This window comes from Lotus japonicus, chromosome 5 (assembly GCF_012489685.1).
Source record: "Lotus japonicus ecotype B-129 chromosome 5, LjGifu_v1.2".
Taxonomy (NCBI): Eukaryota; Viridiplantae; Streptophyta; class Magnoliopsida; order Fabales; family Fabaceae; genus Lotus; species Lotus japonicus.
Window position 1 is genome coordinate 56,861,038 of NC_080045.1, and position 17,389 is coordinate 56,878,426.

A 17,389-nucleotide genomic window follows, 5' to 3' on the forward strand; every position below is an offset into this window, starting at 1 on the left:
GCCAAAAAGTATTGAAAGATGGTTGAAAGGTAGACCCCACACACTTAATGCAAGCGGTTCTCTAATGTTCTCCCCACACTATAAATAAGGGTCTTGTAAAACCTTTATTTTCATCTTTCTCAAGTATTGTTGTGTTCACTAACAAAATGAATATCAAGCCTTTTATTTTCTTATGTTCTCTTTCTGTTGTGGTTCTCATCTCTACGGTGTTGGCTGACAGACTATCTAGAGATGAGATTCGAGGTATGAACCAAAAGATCTTTTAACTTGTGCATATGTACTCGATATTTGTGAATAACATGATATTATAGTGAATTTGTTTGTCAAATGTCATTTTTCCGTGCATGTTATTGTTTGGTCTTTTGGTAAACCTTTCTAGCTAACTCAAGTTATGTTATTTATGATGAAGCTGCTGGTGGAATTCATGAAAGTCTTGTGGGGTGTGATCGCCAGAAAGAATATTGTAAGTACTTTAATTCCTCCTCTGGTGGTTTGTTTTAATATGGTGACATTATGCTAAGCTAATTACATGAAATTATCTAGCTCTAAATGGTGAAAAGATGAATATGGAAGCTTATCATACAAATTGCAAAGGCGGATATGGTGGTGGTGGGACTGGTGGTGGAGGAAGCGGTGGAGGTGGTGGTGGCGGCGGCGGTGGTGGCGGCGGCAGTGGTGGAAGTGGTGAAGGGGGTTATGGTGGTGGTGGTAGTGGGAGTGGAGGATCAGGTGGTGGAAGTGGAGGAGGCGGCGATGGAAGTGGTGGAGGTGGTGGGAGTGGAGGAAGTGGTGGTGGTAGTGAAGGTGGAGGAAGCAGTGGTGGTGGAAGTGGTGGAGGTAGTTATGGAGGCGGAGGAAGTAGTGGTGGAAGTGGAGGAGGTGGTAGTGAAGGTGGAGGAAGCAGTGGTGGTGGTAGTGGAGGAAGCGGTGGAAGTGGTAGTGAAGGTGGAGGAAGCAGTGGTGGTGGTAGTGGAGGAAGCAGTGGAAGTGGTTATGGCGGCGGTGGTGGAAGTGGAGGAAGCGGTGGAGGTGGAGGAAGCGGAGGAGGTGGTAGTGAAGGTGGAGGAAGTAGTGGAAGTGGTGGTGGTGGCAGTGGAAGTGGTGGAGGTGGTTATAGCGGCGGTGGTGGAAGCGGGAGTGGAGGAAGTGGAGGAGGTGGTAGTGAAGGCGGAGGAAGTGGTGGGGGTGGTTATAGTGGTGGTGGAAGCAGTGGCAGGAGTGGTGGTGGAGGCGGAGGTGGAAGTGGTGGCGGAAGCGGAGGTGGAGGCGGTCATAGCGGTGGTGGAAGTGGTGGAGGTGGTGGAAGCGGTGGTGAAGGAGGTGGAAGCGGAGGAGGAGGTTATGGTGGTGGTGGTGGTAGTGGAGGAGAAGGTGGTGGAGGTGGCAGTGCAGGAGGAAGTGGAGGGGGAAGTTGTGGGGGAAGCGGTCATCACAAAGGGTCTAGCGGCCATCATGGTCATCATGGCCATAAAGGAGGTGGTGGGAAAGGAGGAAAAGGCGGAGGGTATTAAAGATTTGGTAATGGAGACTATGATAATTAGAATAAAGACAAAGTGATTAGCAATGTGGAACCAATATCCAAGCTTAACGATATTGTAATCAGTTTTTTTACATAAATGTATCTTTGGATGCATTAAAGCAATGAAATACTTGGTTTCACTATTTCGTTTCTATTTTATGTTGAATATCCATAAAAAAAATTAGTGAGGTTGTGTGCATGTTGGAAAAGAGAATCGAATATTTGAAAAGAATCACATAATTAAGAAACACCTAGTGGTTACTTTTAGAGAAAAAAATGATACACCGACAATGTAATTTTTTTTACATTGTCAACCAATCAGATTTTAAGGATGTGTCACGTCAATTAAGAAAATTAAATAAAAATAAAAACAGATTTTTTCACATCCTTAAAATTTGGTTGACGGTCGGTGCAAAGAAATTAAACTCTTAATTTTATCTCTCTACAAATGATTATAACATTGTCAGCTTTTGAATAACCAAACACCCAGTAAATTATATGACAAGCACATAAGTTGGTGAAGGTTATCATGAGATACTAAAAATATGAGATACTCCCTCCGTTCCCTATTATATGTCACATTTTTTGAAAAAATTTTGTTACAAAATATAAGTCACTTTCTAATATCTATGAAGCATTAAATAATTTTTTCCAAGTTCACCCTTATATTTAATATGAAAGAGATGATAAACTTTAGTAGTATTAACTTGGAGAGAGAAAATCATAGGAAAGTAAATAAGGGTAATCTAGGAAAGTAAATCATTTTTTTTTACAAATTTATTACTAATAACTACTTTTCTTAATCTAATAGAATTAGTTATTTGTGACTTATATATAGGAACGGAGGGAGTAGTAGTTTGATTGTTATAATATACTCCCTCCGTTCCTATTTATAAGAACTAAACTAATATTTCACGCCCCTTAAGAAAGTGGTTGGTAGTATTAAATTTGTTTAAATTTATCTCAACTTTCCAAAGCTACACCAATTTATTTTTTTAATTTCTATTTATCATTAATGAGTTGCATAGTGGAAAAAAAGAGAAACCTCTATTAAATGAGGGTATTGTTGCCCAAAAAATAATTAATGCATCTTAAAATTTGGATTGGTTCTATAAAAAGGACCAAACTACACCCTTCATTTGGTTCTTATAAATAGGAACGGAGGGAATATATAGAAACTTGAAGTGCTATGATTTGCGAAATTAAAATTATCGAAACCTTACTTTCTCTCTCTCATCTCATTTCTACCTATTTTTCTTTCTATCTCTCTGCATTTTTGTCACATTACAAATCATATCATTCATTTCTCTCTCATTTCTACTTAATCTCACAAAGTGGAGGAGGAATTGGTATGTGAACTTAACATTATATACTCTCCATCAGCCCCCACCTCTTTTCCTGGTTTTCGAATTCCACTTTTCCCTTCCTCCAGCAACCCCCACTTCCACTTCTGATTCCTTTCCTCCTCATCTCCTCTCACCCCCAAATCTCACCATGAGAGGATCCTGGATTGTATACTTGTTTGATACATTACAAACTCAGCCAGCTTGGTTATGGAAGTGGGGGAGTTCATGTTTAGCAGCAGAATAAATAAATTTAAGTCAATTGAGAGCATGTTGCCTAGAACAAGCCAACCAAGCATCATAAACGAGGGCAGCCTGGATTTGCCTACAACACAAGCTAAAATGTTCCACTTTGCTTGAGAGACCTTCATGCCATTCTCTCTTGACTCACACCTAAAATGTCATGCTTGTTTTACTCTTGCATGGATGGGAAGAACCTTTTACGAGAAGCTTCCGAGTGCCATAATTGATTCTAATAAAAGAGCAGTTGATCTAAACATAATATAACTTGACAGTACCAAACTGCAATTGGCATCAAAAGCAACAGCCATACCAAGAGAGTTTCTCTACTTCAACAAATAGTGAAATAAGCTGCAGCACAAGGACAGTCTTAAAGCTAAAACTGGATGCAAGATTCCTTAAAGTGAGAATCCATCAGTCATCACTTCTTGCATTAGAAGACTCTTAAAACAAATTGAAAGATGGGATCTAATATAAATATTTGAATCTGAATTCAGCAAAACTTGATCATACTCTCCTTCCTCTAAGTAAACACCAAAAATAAATAAATATCAAAAATTTTACATTTATATGGCTTTGTAAGATGCTTCAAGAAACATAACAATCTATAATCTAAACTAAACTAAATGTATAAACAACTTATACTGACACTAGCCAGTGGAAGACAATACAATGCAAACCTCAACTCTCATCTGTACTCAAAATTCTGGAGCTTGAGTTTCTTTCTTCCCTAGAATTAGAAGAATGGAGTCCATCTCCTAAAGTATATGACTGATAACCGGTGGGACTCGAGAGAGAGCCGCTACTGCTCACAGATCTCTCTATATCAAGCCTCCCAGCTACAAGAGGGATTGGCCGTTGTGGAATCGAGGGCACTGATTCATCAGTCTCCATCATTTTCACAACTTGATCCATTGTTGGCCTAGCATACAGCTGAGGATGAGAACAAAGCACAGCAATCAAAACATACTTCTCAAGAAGTTCAGGTGAACCACATTCTGGCATGCCATCCTCAATAACATCCAGATGTTTACCTGTTCTAACCAATGACCAAGCCCAATCAGTCAAAGCAGAAGGCTGGCCATCATCACTCATTTGAAGAGCCTTTTTTCCACTCAAAAGCTCAAGAAGCACAACACCAAAACTAAACACATCACTTCTCTCTGTTAATTGTCCATACAAAGCATACTCAGGAGCAACATACCCCATAGTCCCAGCAACCCTTGTGCTCATATGAGTCATACCCTCAGGGTTGAACTTTGCTAGTCCAAAGTCAGCAACTTTAGCTTCAAACTTCTCATCCAGAAGAATGTTACTTGCTTTAATATCCCTATGGATGATTGCAGGCTGAGCCCCATAGTGCAAATAAGCCAATCCCCTAGCTGTGCCAAGCGCGATCCTCTGTCGCGTTGGCCAGCTTAGTTTCACCCCCATTGAACCAAACAAGTAATCATGAAGGCTCCCATTTTTCATCAAATCACAAACAATAATCCTCTGGTAACCTTCCATACGAGTGGTGGCGGAACAATAGCCTCTCAAAGCAACAAGGTTCACATGCCTAATGCTGGCTATAACCTCAACCTCATGAGTGAAGCTAGCATCACCAGCAGCAGAACAATTCTTAAACCGCTTCAACGCAACTTCGGAGCCATCAGGAAGCAACCCTTTATACACATTCCCATAACCCCCTCTCCCAATTATATTATCTCTATGGAAATTCTTAGTAGCTTTCTTAACATCATCAATTGAGAACCTGATCAGAGTAGTACTCTGATCCATAGACTCCAACCTCGAAACCAAACCGGTCTCGGAAAGATTAACATCCTTATCTTCATTCACCTTATCATTGAATTTCAACCAAGCCCAGAACCCAACACCCAAAAGGGACAAAACCAAAACAGAGACAACAGAAACAACAACAATAACAATGACTCTTTTCTTCCCAGAAGAAGAACCCCCAGAAGTGAAATCGAGCTGAAACAAGCACTTGGCAGTGCCGGGGTCAGAGGGTCCAAACTGGTTGGAAAAAGCGGCGGCGTAGATGGAAGGATAACCGGTGCAATCGGAGAGGTTCCCGATGGATTGGCCTAGAGATGGTAACTTCGACAAAGTGGTGGTGCAGAGTGCGCAGGGTGCGTTGTTTTCCAGTGTCTGGTTGCACTTTTCTGCCATGTTTTGAAGCGAAGATTGAGGGACTAGGGTTTCGAATTGCTCCTTGGTGGTGACATTGACGCAACCCTGAGAGATCCAAGAGGTTTGGTAGCCGCAGGAGGAGCGAATGTCGAAGTTGCGGTCGAAGGTGTTGGTGTAGGATTGAAACGAGCTCCAGCATGATTCAGAGGAGTTCAGGGGAGGGACGAAGGAGGAGGTGCGGCGGAGGTAGTCTGACTGGACGAGGCGGAGAGCTTGGTGGATGAACTGGCAGCGGGTTGCGCCGCCGGAGGAGTCGAAGTATTGGGGTCTGGCGCCGCCGCTGATGGCGGTGAGGACAGTGAAGTTCAGGGGACATGTGGCAGCAGAAACAGAGGAGATGATGGTGAAGAGGTTGATGACTATGATTATGATGGTGTTCATTGAGTATGGTGGTGAGAATTGAGAAGAGAATGAAGATTGGTTGGTGGGTTTGAGATTTGTGAGGTTGAAGATGAAGATGAAAGAAAAGGGTGAAAGATTTTGGAGTTAACTTTTGACCATGGGATTGGTGGATTGAGGTAGTTGCTGGTGACAAGACAAGAGATCATGTTCTTTTTTCTTACTCTCTCTCTCTCTCTTTCTTTCTGTCTAATCAATCCACAACACAGTACTAGGAGGGTGCTTCCAGGAACTCAACCTGGTTTACTGTTACTGTAAAAGGGAAGTAGTAAGTACATTGTGTTGGTTTGACTCAACATAGTCATGGATCATTGTTCATGGATGCTCATGGTCTTTTAGTAGTAGTAGGTATGCTTTGCTTGCTTGCTTTTGAGGTTTCTTTTTGTTACCTTCTTTTTCAAATCTACTTTCATTTCATCTAGAAGGTGATAGTAGAAATGTAGTGGAAAATGGGGGAGGATGAGGGTGAGATTTCTTGGGCTGAATTTTCATAGGAGAAGATAGATTTCTTGAAGAATGTATGATTGATGGCTCAAGGATTTTGTAACTTGGAAGTATCCATTTATTTGTTAGTTGGAGTTCCGTAGCTAACTTTCTCCTGCAAAATTTTCTTATTAGTATTGGTTTTTAATAGGAAAAAGTTTGATTTACACTTCATTTCCATCTAGACGAAAAGGGATATGATAATAGACGATACAAAAAAAAATTATGATGACGGATGTGATAACAAAAGAAAAAAGAAATTAGATGAAAATACGATGAAAGTAAAAATATGATGTGAATAAATCAACACACTTTTAAATAAATCAACACACTTATATAATAGATGAGTAGTATGGGTCATTTTGCACTGCATGAACGTTTTGATTACAACAAGTAATGACCTTGAGGTTTTCATATGCAAATTCGTGGCGATTTTAGCATTGTTTAAAACGTGTTTTTTATACTTTATATTGAGCAGCGGTTTTTTATTACTACTAAATTTATACGTTGCTTGAATGCAGTGATGGATTCAAGATTTCTTAATTGTGGGGAAAATACGTACATACATATAAAAAGAATTAGTATGGGCAAATAATATAAAGAACATACATGTTTTTGCTATACAAACAAACAATATATAAAGTATTTAAATTGAATTCAGAGAGCAAAAAAATTTTGTGGGGCATTTACTCCAAAGCCACCGATGTGGATCCGTCTCTACTTGCATGTCATTGTTGGAATTCAATTAAAATATGGCACTATATGAATTATGAAATGTCAACACAGCTAGAGCATAACAAAACAAATTTTCTATTATGTAATCATCTTCAATAAAATTCAAGAGTGTGCTATGTATTTTAGTCATGCATCACTCTTAGATATGAAAGTCTCTCCTAATCTATATTCTTATTCTCAATGAGCTACGTACGTAGCTTCTTCTACATTAAGCATATTATATTTCACTAATTTTTATGATTTTTATTCTTTTTAAAGATTTGCCGCTTTAGAAGTCAACCACGTGAGAGATCGAACAAATGAATTTGTTTTAAATAAATTTTAAGATATATTGCTTACAATGTTGAAAATGTGAGAAGGTATAATCCTATAATAATTAAATTCGTGGGTTCAGCCTAACCTCATGCACAAACAATCAAAACATGACATCAACACATCAAAAATATTATTTCCAAGATGTAGAGTCGCGGTTTTCTGTTTAAATTTCATTTCTCTTTTCTTTAAGATAATTTCATTTCCCATCAGCTAGGAACTCGTCAAATTTATCATTTATTAAAGTGATTATAAATTATAATCCCCTGCACGTGATTGTTGAACTTTGAAAATTAGCATTAAATAAGCAGAGAGCTGAAAAGAAGACTTCATAATTAACTATCCAACATTTTTCTATTTTAAAGTTTTTGGTGCAAACATTTTTCTATTTTAAATACTACAACATAGCGTATCAAAATTTTTTTTAGCGTTTCAATTTAACTCTATTTCTTTTAATTCTCTCCACTCCAACTATTTTAGATAAGCCCGTAAAAAAACTATTTTAGATAAAATAAATTAAAATTAACACATGGGTGGATTCAAATCAATTTTTAATGGATGTAGAGTAGTTAACTATATTTCTTTTAAGGTGGTGGCTAGCATGAAAGTGTGGTTGGGTTGTTTATCATGAAAGACCATAAATTTATTATTAAATTAATTCAAAATACTAATTATGTCATTAATGCTATTTTCTTTTTGACCAATTTATCCTCTTCTTTATCAATTTACCCAAACTAACTCAACACTTATAGAACCATTGTCACAGCGTCACAACAGGTCAACAGCCTCGAAGCTTTCTGGATAAAAGCCATAAATTAAAAAACGTTAATTTCTATAAAATTAAATCAATTTCATGTTTAAAAAAATCATAAAAGAAAATATGTGATTTCATTTTCATACACAAGCATCAATTTCATGTTTAGCCTTCATCCCTTCCATTAACGAAATGCTTAATATTATGAAAATGAAATGTGCAATGACATCAATATCATGGTTTTAGCCACTATTTAGAGTTCTTCTCTGTCCAAATTATTTCTATTGATTAGTCCTTTCTCATTTCGTTGTTTTCCTTGTAATAAAAATTAAAAGGCATCATTGTTTGGAACTTTGGATGTGGCAAGGTAAATGCAGAGGAGAAAGAGATCAAGGAAGAGAGGAGGTGAGTGGGAGCGCAGGTGGGGGAAGAGAGAGAGGTGGAGGGGAAGGGGCAGATGGTGGATATACAAGGGGCTGAGAGAGGAGGAGCATGGGAGGAGAGGGTGGAGGGAGGAGGGCCTTTTTGTAACATTCCTTTTTTATTTTTTTTATTTTTTTCTCAACAAGTCACTACCACTTGCTGTAGCAGGTAATTTAGCTCTTTCATTTGTGAAAGACCTATAACTATCTTTCATCCTAGAAGCCGCCTTCTTTTAATTCTCTCCACTCCAACTAAATATTTTAAATAAAATAAATTAAAGATAAAATTAATGTTAATTAACACATGAGTGGATTCATATCCATTGTTAATGGATGTAGAGTAGTTAGCAGGGACGAGAAAAAAATAACAAATCCGGTGATTGAAAATGTAACGCATGCTAAACAAACGTTTTAATGACTAACATCCAATGTTAAGAATTATTTAACGTTTAATTGAATGAAAAAATTATTTTATAAAGCTATGATTCATCCACTTTGCTTAAGATAAATAGTATTAATATAGGCAAAATTTTCACTCTTTTACTATAACATTATCAATAACCACACCATTCAAATACTGACAATCAAGCAGTAAGTAATCCCGACACTAGCATATAATGTTGATAACCTATGTATATGTCTTGAGGACCATAACTCTAAAACAATATAGTAATATACCCTTTCATAAGTGCCATGCTATAAACCCCAAAATTTAATCTCTAGTACATAGATCACTCTAAAAATGAATAAACTTTAAGATAACCATGATTAATTATATATCACATATTAGATCAATACTTAACATCGAATTTTAGTTTTTCTCGTCAAGTACGAAACCTACATTGCAAAAATGAGACTATTGTTAATTGAGGAGAAATTTCTCCCAACAAAAATATTATTTGAATAGTATATTGTCTATTCATCTTAAATTTTTGTCTTAAAAAAAATAGTTATTCTGTTTTTTTTAACAAACAGAAAAAAAATTGTGGCTCCATATTGTTTCCGAAAGAAAAAGAATATATATATATATATGACCCGGTTAAAAAGCACGGGCCCAGCCCAAATAGAGTTGGTGTAATAGCTAAATCCTCCTATTAATGAAAATTATATTCACTGGATGAGATCAGAGCCACCAACCAGAACCAATTAATGTTGACAATCCTTAAACCTCAATCAATCACAAAACTTTACAGGTTAATTCAGTTCACCCATCCATCTAAAGATACAGTTTTTTTTTTTAGCTTTTAAGAAAACAAGAAGAAGAAGAAGAAAAGAAACCGACACTACTAATATAATGTATCATATTTATATGATATGATTTAAATACATAGGTATGATTGAATGTGGAGCCTCGCAGGTGATTTGCTGGTGAAGAATGTGTGTAGTAATAATAATGACAACGTATTGAGTGGTGTAGTTCAGTTTCTTGGCTGAGGGGTTTGGTTAGTGCGTAGTGATTGTGTTAATTACGCTGAAATGATAACGATTCATGTAGTATAATATTTATATATACTTTTATAAGAATTGGTAGGACGTTACGTTGTTTGGAAAGAAGAATTTATAATGATTAATTAACAAATGATGTGGAGATCCATTTATATTCAATCAATTATTTAGCATGAGTTAGTGGAGGTGTATGCCTTCAACATATTATTACTATTACATGGAAAAAGAAAAGGCAAACTCTTACTCTGTCTTGGTCTTTTATAAATGGTAGGGATGAACCTAGAACTAGAAGTACAAGAACAAGTGTTCAGGTCTCATCCAGACATCCACAATGGCAATAACTGGTGCCAATTATGATGTGGGCACACATTTTTTCCTAAGTTTTAGAAACTGTCTACTAAAACAATTTTTTTCTCAAAAATGTCATTACTCATTAAACCATCCACAATGGATAGTTGGATGGGGTGTTTGATGTTGTTGAAAGTTGTTGAAGAGGTTTAATGGTTTGTTGAATTTGGTTGAAAGGGGAGAGAGAGTGTCAAATTGTTGAAAATATTCAACATGTTTAAAGAGCCTGCGGTGTGCCACGTGGCACGAGGCCAGTGGCCACCGTAGGCGCGTGTGCAGCACGCGCAGACAAGGCGCGCAGGAGAGATAAATTTTTTTTTTCTACCCCTAACACGTGGCAGCCTCTGGTTGGTCAGTCCGGATTTCGTTTTTCCTTATCTTTTGAACTCAATTATTTCATAAAAAAAAAATTTTCTGAAAAGAAAATTATACCAAAATTCATGATTTTTTTTCTTTATAAATAGAGACTTTGTTCGTTTAATTTGGACACAGAAAAAAAAACCAAGTTTTTTCACTCTCTTATAAATTCTTGTATGCTTAGTTTGTTGTCTTGCTTTTTAAGTTAAGAAAAAAAAATTATAGTCTATATTTAAAAAAAAATTGTTAAGTGTTTATTGTTTTAATTTAATTTAAATCGATAATTGTAATTTTATGTAATTATAAAAACAAAAATATAAAATTAAATAAAAATGTGTAATAAAAAAGTGGTGGGGTAGGGTGAGTGGTGAGTGGTGGGGTAGGGTGTTGAGAGTTAAGTAAAACCATTGGAGTGGGTAATTGTTGAAAGTTTGTTGAATTAGAGAGAAAATGATGTGAAATGTTGGGAAGAGAAAAAGTGGGGTAGAAAAGGGTTAAACAAAACATTTTTTGTTTAACCATTGTATTGTATATAGTCTTAGAATGAGCTAGGTGGAATGGAATCTAAAAGAATGTTCTGTATTTATTTCTTCACTTCCTTCATTGCATTGCATTTACTCACCAACAATTGGGAAAGTATTTGCCCGTTGTGTATACCCTACCGTTACTCTAGTTCGGTTTTATATTTTTATATAAAAAGTTATACTATTATTCAATGGTATATACTATATAGTAGTATTATTTTAGTTTTAATCATGTAATCTTATGAGCAAATTTTATATTATGGTAAAAAGAAAAATAAATTTATATTTTTAATAAGTATTGGCCGTCAGTAGTTAAAAGTGTGACTATTTAAACTTCTAAGTCAAAAATCCATTAATTTTGGCAGTCACAGTCGAATTTTAGAAAGAATTTTGGTCTTTCACGTAAATACAATAGTAAGAAAAATCTAAAAGTTTCTCATACTTAAACATTAATTATGAGACCTTATATCCTTGTTTCTCAAAAATGTTGTGGCTAGAATTCACAGAAAACAAGTAAATTGAGAACTTGATAAGGACAATTAACATGTTAAAGCCGTCTATGTGGCTGCTAGTATAACTTCAGTTGATTGCTGCTTGCTAATAATCTATTCCAACAGCAAAGACTCCAGATAAAACATTGAAAAAATTAGGAAAAAGGATCGGATCATATTAAAAAGTCAAATATATTTTGAATCCATAATATTTTTCAAAATATATCAATTATCTGATCAGATAAGTTCATAATAAAGAAGCTATTTGCAATCCACAACTCTATGACTTCGTCTCAGCTTGACCAGTGAAGTAAAGACAAAATTGAGGTTGGTTTTCTGAGCATTGGACACCATTTTCCACGTGACGTATCCAACAAGAGTAGTAGCAGCAGACACAAGAGGCGTCTCTGCTGACTCTGACCAATGAAGCAACCATAATTTTTGGAATTTTGGACACTACTTATTTTTATAATTTTTTAGATAATTGAAAGAAACTTTTCAAATAACTTTCAAAATTAAATAAAATAGTGACAAAAAATTATATGTAGAAATCATTTTGGCACCGCCAAAGTAGTAAAGTAAGCCTGTCTTCCTCAACAATCCAAACCTCAATTTGCACAAAATCATTCCCCTCATCCAAAGGATTTCATTTATTATTTAATAATGCTGGCTTTTGATAATCTACAACGTATAAAATAATATATTATTAATTCCAAGAAAATCTACCTAGCCAATATATATTGTTCGATAATAATTTTATACTAGGTTATACTTCCTACAACAATGACTAATTGCATCATTGTCGCAGCTATCTGCACTATGAAGATATAAATGATTGACAATAAAATGTGTTATATTTTTATGAGTGAATCGTCAATCTCATAGTTTTTTTATCGTCAATCTCATGGTTAAGAAGTGAGGTGAGCATCTAACACATGAGAACTGAGCTTTATTGAATTACTATTTATGATAGTCCTCAAATATTCATATTATTTTATGTGTTTGATAAAAGAAGAAAATTGTACAAGAAACGTTGTGGCAAGTAGAGGGGCAACATTGAAAAGGGCAATGATAGCTATATGTTGAAGCGGGGAGGCCAAGTAAAAACAACCTTTGATGTCTGCACCTCTGTTTTCTCCATTGTCTCATTGCTCTGTTTTCCTCTGTTTCTCTGTTTCTTATTCCAATTGAAAAACAATATCAGGGGCTTGTTCTTTGTCTCAGTGGCATTCGCCAACCAAACTTGTCTTTCACTCTTCCTATTTAGTTCAATTTAATCATTCACACCATCTTTCTAAGTTTCTTTTCTGAGTTTTCAGCGCTTCTATGCAGATTGCACAGCACCCTTCCTGTTTCTGATACGTAATTTGGTGTCCTCTGTTTTGGGGTCTCTTCACAATATGGTTTTTCTCTCTTGCTTTGGCTTCTCCCTCAGGCTTCTTTGATTCTTGCAATTCAGGAAGCTTTTCTTTCTTGTTTTGGATATCTCCTTCAACTGAATAATTTTACAACCACTTTCCTATATTTTTCATCTCCATTTCAATTTTCTGTTTGATGGATTGCTCTTAATTTATTATCTTGTTATACCAGAGAAAAATCCATTCAATCTTCCTTAAGTTATGTGTAATTTATCCTTCATCATAAAAAATCTCATTTTCTTGATGAGATTGTGATATATTTTCTTGTACTACTAGTAGAGGGTTTGTGCCTTTGTGAGTCTTTGAAAATGAAGGATAAAGTGGATTCCCCTGTTACAGTGCTTGAGGATTATTTCAGGAGTTCAGATTCAGAATCAAGTTCTTCTAAAGAGGTTACAGCAGATTCTGAGTCTAGAGACATTTCAAAACCTTGTTCTAGGTGGCATTCATTTCTTCAATTGTTGAGGACCAAACCAAAAAATCAAATGGCCACATTGCATCCTCTCAATCTCTCCAGAAAAATGAGCAGGAGCATGAGGGAAACCATGCTCCCAAGTTGTTTCATTGATGCAACTTTATCCCCTTGCAGATCACCTTGGAAGATCTTCACTCATCATGATTTACAGGTTGCCACCAATTACTTTAGCCAAGGTATGCAAACATGCTTAAGAATTAGATTTGCCATCTCATTAAGGAAGATCAAGTGCATGTTTGGAAAGCATAATCAAATCTGTAAAATCAATTATACTTTGTTAAAATAAATTATAACTAGTTGAAATGATGTTTGAGTGTACCACCAAAAATTAATTTCATGAGTCAAGAATTCAATCCACTTGACACAACAAATAGTTGTTTCTGCGTATAATCAATTGTGAGATTTTATAATTGAATTCTGTAACAGGAAAACCACAATTTTAATAAAAGTATCCAAATATAAATCACATCTTTTTAACTCATACCTACATAATTTTAGTAGAATCAATTATATCCAGAATCGATTCGGCTTACGTTGATCCAAACACACACTAAATCCATACACACACACACATACTAAGTAATCACCTAAGTGTGTTTGGAAATTCTTCTAGAATTGATTCTAAATCCATAATCACTGATGGGGAGAAACATATGTGAGTAACAGCTTCTTCTGGGTGTCATAATTGATTTTGAGAAAACAGATTGATCAACGTACTATGCGTAGCATGTTTTGATTTTTTTTTCTTACTACATTGGTTGGTGCAGAGAATTTGATTGGAAAGGGAGGTTATGCTGAAGTTTACAAAGGGTGTTTGCCAAATCATCAGCTAGTTGCAATCAAAAGGCTAACAAGAGGAACAACTGATGAAATCATAGGTGATTTCTTATCTGAACTTGGTGTGATGGCACATGTAAACCATCCAAATACTGCTAAGCTTGTTGGCTATGGTGTTGATGGAGGAATGCATATAGTTCTTGAATTGTCTGAGAAAGGAAGCCTAGCTTCAGTGCTTTATGGTAGTAGCTAATAATAGCTTAAACAATTTTTCCCATTTTGCCTATTATTTAGCCAATTTTTACTGTTTTTAATCAAGTATTCATTTCTTTATTTCAGGTTCTAATGAGAAACTACCATGGTGTATTAGGCACAATATTGCATTAGGAACAGCTAGGGGTCTATTATATCTTCATGAGGGTTGTCAAAGAAGAATAATCCATAGAGATATAAAAGCTGCAAACATATTGCTCACAGAAGACTATGAGCCTCAGGTATGTATGCTTTGGATTCTCTTTTGTAAGTTTGATTCTGTACAAAATAATTGATCACCACAAATTCCTTGTGTAAAATGCATATTTTGTAATTTACCACAAGTTCAAACAAATTTTGGAAGATTCTTCATTAAATGTGATGGACCAAATGAAACCTGTCTTTTTCTACATTATTAGCTTCTCTAATCCACCTCAATTTAAACAGCACTAGTGTTTCTAAGTTTCATACATGAGTGGACTTTATAATTCTATATTTAATATTGTAGGAATAAACTAAAATGTTGTGAACTTATGGTGCAGATTTGTGATTTCGGGCTAGCAAAATGGCTACCAGAGAATTGGACTCACCATACCGTTGCAAAATTTGAAGGAACTTTTGGGTTAGTGACCTTCAGAATCACTAACATAGCATGTTTTAATCAACTTGTTTTTTCTCAGAATCATTTCTGACACTTAAAAGTTACAAAAGCTTCTCCCTAAAATCAATTTTAGTTTTACAATCAATCATAGAATGATTTCTAAACATGCACTTATTGTTATAAAAAATTGTGGCTGCAAAATTAACTCGGGTTTCATTTGGGGTTGACACAGATACCTTGCTCCTGAATACTTACTTCATGGCATAGTGGATGAGAAAACAGATGTATTTGCCTTTGGTGTACTGCTATTGGAATTAGTCAGTGGGCGAAGAGCACTTGATTTTTCACAGCAAAGCCTTGTTTTGTGGGTATAGTACCTTATCAACAGTGTTTAAGATAGCATCCACTTTTTTTACTTGTGTTTTTATAAGTAACACCATTAGTCCATCTAGGAGAAGGTGATTTACACTTAAATGTCATGCTAGCTTGACTTATAGTCTTTTTTTACCTTGAAAGATTGTCAGTCTAGGAATTGAAACTTTCCTTCTAATAATAAAAAATTTCAGGCAAAACCATTACTGAAAAAGAATGAAATTATGGAGCTGATTGATCCTTCACTGGCAGACGGCTTTGACTCTAGGCAGATGAATCTCATGCTCTTGGCAGCTTCTTTATGCATACAACAGTCCTCGATTCGTCGTCCCTCTATTCGACAGGAACGCGATACATTTCTTTTGAAATTTCAACATTATTTGACTTCAACTAGCAATTTAGATTACAAAATTTCTGAAATTTTTTTGGTGGTGCAGGTTTTACAGATTCTGAATGGCAATCTTAGCTGCTTTAAGGGGATGAAGAAAACTCGAATGCCATTCTTCAGAAAAGTCTTCCGGGAAGAACTCCTTGACTCTGATTAGTTGAATGAGGAGGTTTTGATCGCTCAATGGTGATTGTGATCTTTCTGGCTCCAACTTTCTACTGGAGTTTCTGCAGAATAGGAATTGTCTCATCAAACCGACATTTTTGCAGTTTGTGATTGTGATGTCCGTAAGAAATTAACGGTCGCTACTGGAGTTCGTCCTACCAGAATGTGGAAGTTCCTGATTCAAATGAGATTCTCTGAAAAAGCCTGCAACATTGTAAATAGTAGGTCTTTTTAGTTAGTTATTTGGAAGAAAGAAGGGTTAAAGGTCATATTAGTCCCTGTATTTGTAAAAGTGTTTGGTTTTGGTCCCTTAGCCAAAAAATGACGATTAGTGGCGGTTTTGTTTACAGTTACTGACGGTTTATAATACAGTTATTGGCGGTTTTTTTGCTGAGGGACCAAAATCAAACGTTTTTACAAACACATGGACTAATATGACCCTTAACCCAAGAAAGAAATACTGTATTACTGGTGAGACTTAATCGCATGTACCTCTCATGCAGTTGTTGCAGTGCCAAACGTTCAATCCTCTCCTGCAACATAAAGTGAAAAACATAGCACTCCATTTGTATAGTAGATAGAAATCAATATATCTTTTATTATATCAGTTTTTCTATATCTATTTTTTTGGTATTCCTCTTCATGGTATATAAAAGCTAAAAAGGAAAGAAAGGAAAAACTTTTTTCTCTTCCTTTTTTTAGCTTCTACTAGTGTTTTTTACCCGCGCGTTGCACGGGAAATATGTCTATTGTATTTGATACATAAATTAATACTTTGATTATTAAAAATATATTAAACAACGAATGAAATAGAAAAGTCAGAATTGATGAGTAAAGTGGAGATAAAGACTTCTCTTCTATGTTCGATTGAGACCAAGAGGAACTCGTTTCACATTCTTCGTAAATATGAAGACGATAACACAAATCATAGATATAAGGAATTATCAACATATTAATCTTAAAAAAAATTAATGTGATAGTAGCACAAATCAGGATTGTGTAAGATATATCATAAAGTATAACATTATTGTGTTTATTCCAACTAAGTAGGGATGACAATGGGTAGGTATTGTAGTACCATCTCCATACCCGCGTTTTTAAAAATTACATGTACTCGTCTCCATACTCACGTGGGTAGCAACTCGAAGCTCCCCACCTTTAGACAATCCAATGTCATTACAGGAAGCTATCCATCTTTGCCAAAATCTAAATCTATGGATAATAATGGGTCACAAAATCATAGGGTACCCGCAAAAAATATCCACTATGGGTATGGTAAAAAATTGCTAAATAGGTATGAGGTTGAGTATAGATAATTACCCGCAAAAAATAGTGGGTATGGGTGCGGGTATGGGCACTATAGTACCCAACTGGC

At 35.7% G+C, this 17,389-nt stretch overlaps 3 protein-coding genes across 6 annotated transcripts; 2 read left to right on the plus strand and 1 right to left on the minus strand.

The window, feature by feature from the left end:
• The first annotated feature begins 124 nt into the window (after window positions 1-124).
• LOC130719839 (uncharacterized) lies at window positions 125-1,635 on the plus strand. Its single transcript, XM_057570444.1, has 3 exons — window positions 125-243; window positions 410-463; window positions 544-1,635. The coding sequence occupies exons 1-3, from the start codon at window positions 147-149 to the stop codon at window positions 1,509-1,511; spliced, it is 1,119 nt and encodes a 372-aa protein (XP_057426427.1). The 5' UTR covers window positions 125-146; the 3' UTR covers window positions 1,512-1,635.
• A 1,911-nt stretch (window positions 1,636-3,546) lies between these two features.
• Window positions 3,547-6,065, minus strand: LOC130719236 (probable LRR receptor-like serine/threonine-protein kinase RKF3). Its single transcript, XM_057569868.1, has one exon. The coding sequence runs from the start codon at window positions 5,674-5,676 to the stop codon at window positions 3,784-3,786; it is 1,893 nt and encodes a 630-aa protein (XP_057425851.1). The 5' UTR covers window positions 5,677-6,065; the 3' UTR covers window positions 3,547-3,783.
• Window positions 6,066-12,611: 6,546 nt separating this feature from the next.
• Window positions 12,612-16,621, plus strand: LOC130718162 (receptor-like cytosolic serine/threonine-protein kinase RBK2). Of its 4 annotated transcripts, none has more exons than XM_057568661.1 (7): window positions 12,613-13,635; window positions 14,227-14,478; window positions 14,576-14,730; window positions 15,031-15,110; window positions 15,322-15,457; window positions 15,656-15,802; window positions 15,896-16,621. In XM_057568661.1, exons 1-7 carry the CDS (start codon window positions 13,293-13,295, stop codon window positions 16,004-16,006), a joined length of 1,224 nt encoding a protein of 407 aa, XP_057424644.1. In that variant the 5' UTR covers window positions 12,613-13,292; the 3' UTR covers window positions 16,007-16,621. The 4 variants fall into 4 exon arrangements, 3 of the variants coding, with proteins under 3 accessions (XP_057424646.1, XP_057424644.1, XP_057424643.1); XR_009012534.1 differs by having other exon boundaries at window positions 12,614-13,635; window positions 15,656-16,235; window positions 16,518-16,621; XM_057568663.1 differs by having other exon boundaries at window positions 12,612-13,635; window positions 14,227-14,337; window positions 15,656-16,621.
• The last annotated feature ends 768 nt before the right edge of the window (window positions 16,622-17,389 follow it).

What these genes read in the sequence shown, in the direction of transcription:
- LOC130719839 (XM_057570444.1), top strand. Translation starts at nt 147, where the DNA reads ATGAATATCAAGCCTTTTATTTTCTTATGTTCTCTTTCTGTTGTGGTT. An exon ending in ATCTAGAGATGAGATTCGAG is followed by an intron (nt 244 to 409) that starts GTATGAACCAAA and finishes TTTATGATGAAG; the next exon opens with CTGCTGGTGGAATTCATGAA. An exon ending in TGATCGCCAGAAAGAATATT is followed by an intron (nt 464 to 543) that starts GTAAGTACTTTA and finishes GAAATTATCTAG; the next exon opens with CTCTAAATGGTGAAAAGATG.
- LOC130719236 (XM_057569868.1), bottom strand. Translation starts at nt 5,676, where the DNA reads ATGAACACCATCATAATCATAGTCATCAACCTCTTCACCATCATCTCC.
- LOC130718162 (XM_057568660.1), top strand. Translation starts at nt 13,293, where the DNA reads ATGAAGGATAAAGTGGATTCCCCTGTTACAGTGCTTGAGGATTATTTC. An exon ending in CACCAATTACTTTAGCCAAG is followed by an intron (nt 13,636 to 14,226) that starts GTATGCAAACAT and finishes TGGTTGGTGCAG; the next exon opens with AGAATTTGATTGGAAAGGGA. An exon ending in AAATTTGAAGGAACTTTTGG is followed by an intron (nt 15,111 to 15,321) that starts GTTAGTGACCTT and finishes GGGTTGACACAG; the next exon opens with ATACCTTGCTCCTGAATACT.